General features: G+C 43.3%; 1 protein-coding gene across 1 annotated transcript in view; it reads left to right on the top strand.

Annotated features, from left to right (window-relative positions):
* Nucleotides 1-8,720, top strand: part of LOC109876052 (RAC-beta serine/threonine-protein kinase) — a 32,883-nt gene extending 24,163 nt beyond the window's left edge. Inside the window, exons 6-12 of the mRNA XM_031795460.1 lie at nt 371-502; nt 1,416-1,481; nt 1,626-1,817; nt 2,170-2,298; nt 3,640-3,854; nt 5,388-5,578; nt 5,755-8,720. Coding sequence (XP_031651320.1) covers nt 371-502; nt 1,416-1,481; nt 1,626-1,817; nt 2,170-2,298; nt 3,640-3,854; nt 5,388-5,578; nt 5,755-5,834 — 1,005 coding nt within the window. The 3' untranslated portion in view covers nt 5,835-8,720. The remainder of the gene's footprint in view (nt 1-370; nt 503-1,415; nt 1,482-1,625; nt 1,818-2,169; nt 2,299-3,639; nt 3,855-5,387; nt 5,579-5,754) is intronic.
* The last annotated feature ends 388 nt before the right edge of the window (nt 8,721-9,108 follow it).

The following is a 9,108-nucleotide window of genomic DNA, read 5'->3' on the forward strand; positions in this document are numbered from 1 at the left end:
GTCCTACTGTCCCTCTACCAACCTTGCAGACCTCTCAGTGCTCTTTGTGTTTGTCCAACAGCCCTCCTCTAGATGTGGCTGGTTTTGTCCATTGGAACCTCTGCATCCTAGTTCAGAGTATCTACTACTCCTTAGTAACAATACCTCATCACAGCTGGTTTACCATCTCCCTATGTGACCTGGGCCATAGTGTGTGTTGCTCCATTCTCTGCCCGTTCTTCATCTAAAACCGTTGTGCAGGTCTATGTAATCTCTTTATTACTCATAAGCTGTAATTGTCATGGTCAAATAAATCCTGTTATCCAAACTGTCTTGAAGAAGACTGAGATTTGAACCCTCAAGGTGTTTGTCCCCCCCACACCCCCCACAGACCATGAGTGACTTTGACTACTTGAAGCTGCTGGGGAAGGGGACGTTTGGTAAGGTGATCCTGGTGAAGGAGAAGGCCACAGGGATGTACTACGCCATGAAGATCCTGAGGAAAGAAGTCATAATCGCTAAGGTAACCATTTGGCATTCAAGAGACTGGCAGTTGCTCAGACAGATGCGTCCAAAGTGGTTCCTTATATAGGGCATTACCAGGACCCATAGGGCGCTGGTCAAAAGTAGTATTGCACTACATAGGGAAAAGACAACTGGGCCCAGATTCACACAACCTTAAGAAATTACTTTTTTCCCCTTAACTATAGACGTAAGAAGAAAGTTAAGCAAAGTTTCTATTCCTCAAAAAGATTATTGGAAATTTGCTTTAGCTGTTTCTAATGTTTCTCCTCAAGCAAAAAGTTAAGAAGAAATAATGTCCTTGGAAATTAATTCCAAGATGGTTAACCGTTGTGGCCATGTCCAAGGCAGTGAGAGAATAAGCTCATGAAAGCAATTGAACATGTTAAATTTACTCGCAAACTTAATCTGAAAGTTTCAGTATTGATTATTTTAAACCCAAGAATGTGTTTTAGAACAGTGATCTCAGTACGAAATATGCTAACATGATTGCCATTGCTAGCTAGATAGCTAGTTAAACTGGTTGCCTAGCAACAAACATTGTCATTAATATTTGTTTATTTCTTAAGATTTTGCGTTCGAGGTGTTTTGTGAATCTGAGCCGTGCACCATATCCCTGGAAGTCTTGATTTTGATGACATTTTCCTTTTTCATTTCAGTAATTTAGCAGATGCTCTTATCCAGAGTGATTTACAGTAGTGAGTGCATACATTTTCATATTTGTTCGTACTGGTCCCCTGTGGGAATCGAACCCACATCCCTTGCATTACCAAGTGAGCCACAGCACTAATTATGCACAGTTACTTCAAGGTTCTATTTTGGGTTCTTGAGTAGCCCAGAAGTCCAAATCCAGTTGTCCACTGCTGAGTGTATCTGTCCATCATGGTGTGTTTTTGTGTGATGTGTTCCATAAGGATGAGGTTGCACACACGGTAACAGAAAGCAGAGTCCTTCAGAATACGAGACATCCCTTCTTAACGGTGAGTTCCTAACTGACGACATCTGACCCTACTGAACACTGATTGCATTTCACCAAGTAGCCATCTGATTCAAAAGTGGTCACTAATTCTGACTGTCTTGTCTCCCCCCCCCCCCCTCACACACACACACACACACACACACAGACACTGAAATACGCGTTCCAAACACATGACCGGCTATGCTTTGTGATGGAATATGCAAACGGAGGAGAGCTGTTCTTTCACTTGTCACGGGACCGGGTGTTCACAGAAGACCGGGCACGGTTCTACGGTGCGGAGATTGTGTCTGCGCTGGAGTACCTCCACTCACGGGATGTTGTCTACAGAGACCTGAAGGTAATGGCCGCTTCCCTGACTGGATGTCTGGCTGATGTTTCCCTGACTCGCCCATACCTTTACACGTACCACCTCATATTGAAAGTATATCCTCAAGACTAACATTTCGCACAATAGGAAATATGGGCTGATTTTAAGATTAAGCCCAGTCTTGGATTTAAAGTGCTTCTGAATTGGTCTAGGCTCAATCCTACCATAGACTGCACTAGAAGAGCACCAGTCTCTTGGTGAAAAGCCTGTAAGTCTGTGGCACTTATTACAGTCAGCTGTCATGTTAGCAGTGGTATTTTCTGCTGCTGTCTCTCTCCTGTGGTCACTCACTCACTCTTGTTCTCATCTCTTTCTCTTCTAGCTGGAGAACTTAATGCTGGATAAAGATGGACACATAAAGATCACAGATTTTGGACTGTGTAAAGAGGGAATCACAGACGGGGCTACCATGAAGACCTTTTGTGGGACTCCAGAATACCTTGCACCTGAGGTAACTACAGCACAGTGAACAAAATCATACATTCTAGTTGTGCTTTGAACAGTACATGGCAGTGTGCCCAGTTAACAATTCCAGATGCATTCCTTGCTGGTTTCTTGTCTTGGATTGGTTTACAGTCAATAATTGTCTATCCAGCAAAGAATGCTTAACATACAAGTTAATAACTCGACTTTGCCATTGGAAAGTAAATTATTATCAACAGGAATAGACAGCGGGACTGCAAATACACTATATATACATACAGTACCAGTCAAAAGTTTGGACACTCACTCATTCAAGGGTTTTTCTTTATTTTAGCTATTTTCTACATTGTAGAATAATAGTGAAAACATCAACACAATTAAATAAAACACATGGAATCATGTAGTAACCAAAAAAGTGTTAAACAGATCAAAATATTTGTAATTCGTCAAAGCACGCACACACGAAAGTATGTGGAAACCCCTTCAAAATCAGTGCATTTTGCTATTCCAGCCACACCCGTTGAAATCGAGCACACAGCTTTAAAATCTCCATAGACAAACATTGGAAGTAGAATGGCCTTACTGAAGAGCTCAATGACTTTCAACGTAGCATCGTCAGAGGATGCCACCTTTCCAACAAGTCAGTTTGTCAAATTTCTGCCCTGCTAGAGCTGACCCGGTCAACAGTAAGTGCTGTTATTGTGAAGTGGAAATGTCGAGGAGCAATAACGGCTCAGCCGCGAAGTGGTAGGCCACACAATCTCACAGAACGGGACCACCAAGTACTGAAGCGTGTAGCGCCTAAAACATTGTTTGTCCTCAGTTGCAACACACCCACTGAGTTTCAAACTGCCTCTGGAAGAAATGCCAGCACAAGAACTGTTCAATGGGTTTCCATGACCAAGTAGCCGCACACAAGCCTAAGATCACCATGCGTAATACCAAGTGTCAGCTGGCGTGGTGTAAAGCTTGCCGCCATTGGACTCCGGGAGCAGTGGAAACAACATGTTCTCTGGAGTGATGAATCACTCTTCACCATATGGCATTCAGTCGGATGAATCTGGGTTTGGCGGATGCCAGGAGAACGCTACCTGCCTGAATGTATAGTGTCAACTGTAAAGTTTGGTGGAGGAGGAATAAAGGTATGGGGCTGTTTTTCATGGTTCGGATGTCCACATACTTTTGGTCATGTAGTGTAGGTAATCGTTTACATTGCAACTGAGGTAGAAAGAGACACCGTGCCTTGGCTTCCACATAATTGTATTTGCTATTTCTCTTTTTGTTCTCTCCCTCTCTTTCTCGCTCTCTCCCCCCTCTTTCTCTCGCTCTCTCCCCCCTCTTTCTCTCGCTCTTTCTCCCTCTCCTGCAGGTATTAGAGGACAATGACTACGGCCGAGCGGTGGACTGGTGGGGTCTAGGTGTGGTCATGTACGAGATGATGTGCGGTCGACTGCCCTTCTACAACCAGGACCACGAGCGGTTGTTTGAGCTCATTCTCATGGAGGAGATCCGCTTCCCCAAGAACCTGGCCCCCGAAGCCAAGGCCCTGCTTGCTGGCCTGCTCAAAAAGGACCCCAAGCAGAGGTAGGTGTTGGGTGTCTTTAAAAAAATACATATATATATATATATATATATATATATATATATGCCGAACAAAAATATTAACGCAACTTGCTACAATTTCAAAGATTTTACTGCGTTACAGTTCATATAAAGAAATCAGTCCATTGAAATGAATTCAATAAGCTTTATCTATGACTTTCACATGACTGGAATACAGATGTAGATCTGTCGGTCACAAATACCTTTAAAAAAATAAAGTAGGGTTGTGGATCAGAAAACCAGTCAGTATCTGGTGTGAACACCATTTGCCTCATGCAGCGCGACACATCTCCTTCACATAGAGTTGATCAGGCTGTTGATTGTGGCCTGTGGAATGTCATCCCACTCCTCTTCAATGGCTGTGCGAAGTTGCTGGATATTGGCGGGAACTGGAACACGCTGTCGTACATGTCGACCCAGATCATCCCAAACATTCTCAATGGGTGACAAGTCTGAGTATGTAGGCCATGGAAGAACTGGGACATTTTACACAATTCCTGGAAGCTGATAGGTCCTTGTTTACATGGGGTCGTGCATTATCATGCTGAAACATGAGGTGATGGTGGCAGATGAATGACACAACAATGGGCCTCAAGATCTCGTCACGGCATATCTGCATTCAAATTGCAATCGATAAAATGCAATTGTGTTCGTTGTCCATAGCTTATACCTGCCCTTACATATCCCCACTGCCACCATAGGGCACACTGTTCACAACATTGACATCAGCAAACCACTCGCCCTCACAAAACCGAGATTCTACAATGAAGAGTACACTTCTCCAGTGTGCCAGTGGCTATCGAAGGGGAGCATTTGCCAACTGAAGTTGGTTACGACGCCAAACTGAAGTCAAGACCCTGGTGAGGACGACAACCGTGCAGATGACATTCCCTGAGACGATTTCTGACCGTTTATGCAGAAATCCATCGGTTGTGCAAATCCACGGTTTCATCAGCTGTCTGGGTGGCTGGTCTCAGATGATGCCGCAGGTGGAGATTCTGGACTGGCGTGGTTAGACGTGGTCTGCGGTTGTGAGGCTGGTTGGACGTACTGCCAAATTCTGTGAAATGACGTTGGAGGCGGCTTATGGTAGAGATTCATCTTCAATTCTCTGACAGCGGTCATGCAGTCAGCATGCCAGTTGCACGCTCCTTCAAAACTTGATACATCTGTGCATTGTGCTGCGTAACAAAACTGTACTTTTTAGAGTGGCCTTTTATTGTTCCCAGCACAAGGTGCACCTGTGCAATGATCATGCTGTTTAATCAGCTTATTGACATGCCACAACTGTCAGGTGGATGAATTATCTTGGCAAAGGAGAAAATCTCACTAACAGGGATGTAAACAAATTTGTGCACAAAGTTTGAGAGAAATACATTTTTGTGCGTATGGAACATTTCTGAGATCTTTTATTTCAGCGTATGAAACATGGGACAAACACTGCAAGTTGCGTTTGTATTTTTTTTCAGTATACATTGAGTGAAGAATATAATGGTGATGCTGATCATTCTGTAGGCTTGGAGGTGGACAAGAAGATGCCAAAGATGTGATGACACAGAAGTTCTTCACCAGCATCAACTGGCAGGATGTGGTAGAGAGGAAGCTCTTGCCTCCCTTCAAGCCCCAGGTGACGTCAGAGACGGACACCCGCTACTTTGACGACGAGTTCACAGCACAAACCATCACCGTAACGCCCCCGGACAAGTGTAAGTTGAGGAGTGTTTGTGAGTCTCACTGTTAAAAATGTCTTCAAATCTGGATGGTGATTTATTTATTTTTTATTTATTGTAAAACAGGTTTTGGGAAAAAAAGTAGTTTGTAGTAAATCTCCTGTTTTGTTTTTTTCTCTCTCTCTCTCTCTCTCTCTCGTGTTTATCTCCAGACGACAGCTTAGACTCAGAAGACCAGAACCAGCGCACACACTTCCCTCAGTTCTCTTACTCTGCCAGCATACGGGAGTGACCTCTCTCACATGCGTGCACACACTCACATGAGCAAGCAGGCTAACACATGTTCACACACACTCGCACTGCTGGGGAATTGGGATGACACAAACTGACACTCTCTCAAACACACACACACACACACACACTCTGACACCGAGAAGCGGTGGAAACATGGATCCAAGAGCATGACGTGATGACTGACCTCAGCAGGCCTGTGTGGATAGACTGGCGGCCTTGTCTCTCATTCTGACGGGACCAGGTGGAACCGGACAGGGCCGCTCTTGGCCATGCCTGCAGGACCCTGCCTGTCTACCCACCACACTACCACTACACTGGGCACATCAAAGCATCAACAGCACTTCACCATCCCTGGGTTATGCCAGCAGATACCACATCACCAGCCGAACGCATGCTTCACCGATCCAACACACACACTTTGACAAGCAACACCTAAAACCTCCCATACACTGCAGATTTTGTTTTTACTACTGGATAAAAAATAAGTCCAAACAAATGTAGAAACACATGAAAGGAGAAAAATATTTTTAAACTGATTTTTCTTTTGATTGTTACGGTTTTAAAAGCCATATTTCTGCAGTTTTTTTTAACGAGTGCTCTTGCTGAAAACTTGCTGTTACAAATCGTGTGGACTGTTCCTACAGAGAGAAAGCGGGTCAGGGAGAGAATGAGGGGTGTGTGTACCTCGGAGGGTAGCCATTTCCCTGCTTGCACTGTGCATGTGTGAATGAATGTGTTTGAGTGTGTGGAAGGAGAATGTATGAACAACCATTTGAATCTCAACATCTGTTTTACGTTTATGCATTTGCATGTATCTGTTTTGGATTCTGTATGACGGCTAAACGAGGAGAGTTTTAAAGGGAAAGAAGAGAGGTGGTGGAGCTTCCCTGTGGATTGACTTGTTCCTCTGGTGGTTAGAATGCTCAGGATGCAATAAGAGAAGGGGGAAGAGTAGAAGTGACCACAGCAATTAACATTGTTCTAGTAGCTGTCACGTTCTGAGCAGAAATATCCAGGAGAATAGCTGTCAATCATTTGTTCCAAACTTTTCACTTTTTATTTTTGAATTATCGATGTAAAGATCTTTTTTCTTTTTTACTATTTTTTTTTGAAGATCATTGGGATGTTCCCATATTTAAGAATGCAAACTATTAAATCATGGATCACTGATAGAAAATAGACTGACTGATAGAAAATTGACACTTCAGTTATTTAACGGTTGATGTTGAAGGTTGTGGTTCGTATTTTCAAGGTGATGTAAGTGACAGATTAAGTCCTTTGTCGGGATGTCAGAGTAGGACCATTGAACTAGGGTTGGGGTTAGTTCAATTCAGTTAATGTAGGAAGTCAACTGAGTTAACGTCATGGATTGAAACCCTAACCCTGGTGTGAAACAGATGCTGTATATAATGACAAGATGGTCTTGTCTCTGCCCTAACAATGGGAGTTGTTGTCTCGAAGGCAGTCGTTCTGCTTATCACTGTAATCCCTTGTGGACAGATGTTTATATTTTTCTCTCATACCACACTCTTCCTCTCTGTGTGAACTTCCCACTATTCACCTGTCATGAATGCATGTGTACACCCCCTGTCTGACCTATAGCTGACCTATAGAGGAGTGGTTTGGGTGAAACAACCATTGTGTTTCACAGTCAAGTGGTGGGATGTATTTCATTTTTGTTGCCCTTTTCAAAGATTCCTTCACTCAAGGATCATTAAGACCATGTTTCTTTTCATTGATTTGTGGTCCAACTATTCCTTACTTTGGGAGACATTGTCTAATTTAAATTTATATTATATCAAAAAATATATAAAATAAGTTTAAACATATTTTTCCTTTTGGTTGTCTGTCATTTTGATCATTCATGTGTTCCTTTTTTAAAGTGCGTGCGTGCTCATGCACAGCAGCAGGTTGATGGGGCATTGTAGAACAGCTCTCTAGTCTGTGCTCAATGCCGGTTTCCTTTAGCCTCTGTACCTGCAGTAGGGTAGTCCAGTCTGACTGCTGTTTGCAAGGGCTGAGGCCATGGGAAACATCCCTATCTTCACCAGCCCATAATCAGGCCTTGTAAAGGCAGGACTGGATTTCAGGAACAACCTCCCTCTGATGGATCTCTTTCATGCTGCCTTCAATGTTAGGATGGCCACTAGGAGGTGCTGTAGACTTTTTCTAAAATTGACAGTGGCAGTAAAGCCACACAGGCGGCAACAACGTGCAGAATGTGTACATCTAACATGCAAGCCAACACCACTGACCTCTCCTGTAGGCATTGCACACAGACAATCGATATGGAACTCTTCACTGGCTATGTAAATACCAAAAAGGCTTGATGTGTAGGCTAGAAGGAGAATTGGCAGCTTTGTAGATGGAATTTGAGTTGGAGCTTAACAGTGATTACCTTGCTTCCCTGTATTTTGAATGTGATCAGTAGTCACGAATGTCATATCTCAATGCTGATGTACCAAGAATTCTTTGCTCCTCCCCACCTATTCTTTACCTCCTCCCCAACTAAACCTCAACTTAATAACAAGCTATCTTTTAGGGAGAAGACTATGTCCTGGTAGACAGTTTCAGCCCCCATGTTGTAAGGTTTTACATTGTAACAGGTGTGACCTGCTACAGTATATGGTGGCGTATAATATTTGCAATTATGTGCCAGTAAAGACTTTTACTGAATGAAGTGTCTCATTCTTCATTAGGGTTACCGGGTTCAATATCCCATATGCTATCTTCTGCCCCATCTGCAAGGCACTTTACCCCTAATTCTCTAGGGGTGCTGCTCTCCCATGCTCCCAGCCTGTGATGTGTATGTTGTGTGTCTATTTGGGTACCATGACAGCAAAAAAAAGTAAGAATTTCCATGCAAATAAACCAATAAAGCAAGCATAGTATTGTAAATGTTTTGTATTTCAAGTTGCTTAATGTAGGCTAATTGATTCTGCCCAGTTTACCAAACACCTAATTGACCAACCTTATTCCTCATCAGCCAACTTCATACTGTGTATATATATATATATATATATATAGCTGTGAACTGATCATGCATCAGTCACGCACATGCAAGTTGTGATATCTACGTGCCCACCCCCAATTAGTCAATCACGTGTGTTTTAGGACCCTAAAATAATGTTGACTGTTTTTATCCCTCGTTTCTCATCCACCATCCCTCGTCGTTTCAAGTAGCTGCAGGGCCTCTTAAGTGAATGTACAGTCTCCGGTTCGAAGCATCATGGCCAAAACCGTATTCTGCGATTCCATGCCACTGCTGTACT

This window comes from Oncorhynchus kisutch, linkage group LG18 (assembly GCF_002021735.2).
Source record: "Oncorhynchus kisutch isolate 150728-3 linkage group LG18, Okis_V2, whole genome shotgun sequence".
NCBI classification, from domain to species: Eukaryota; Metazoa; Chordata; class Actinopteri; order Salmoniformes; family Salmonidae; genus Oncorhynchus; species Oncorhynchus kisutch.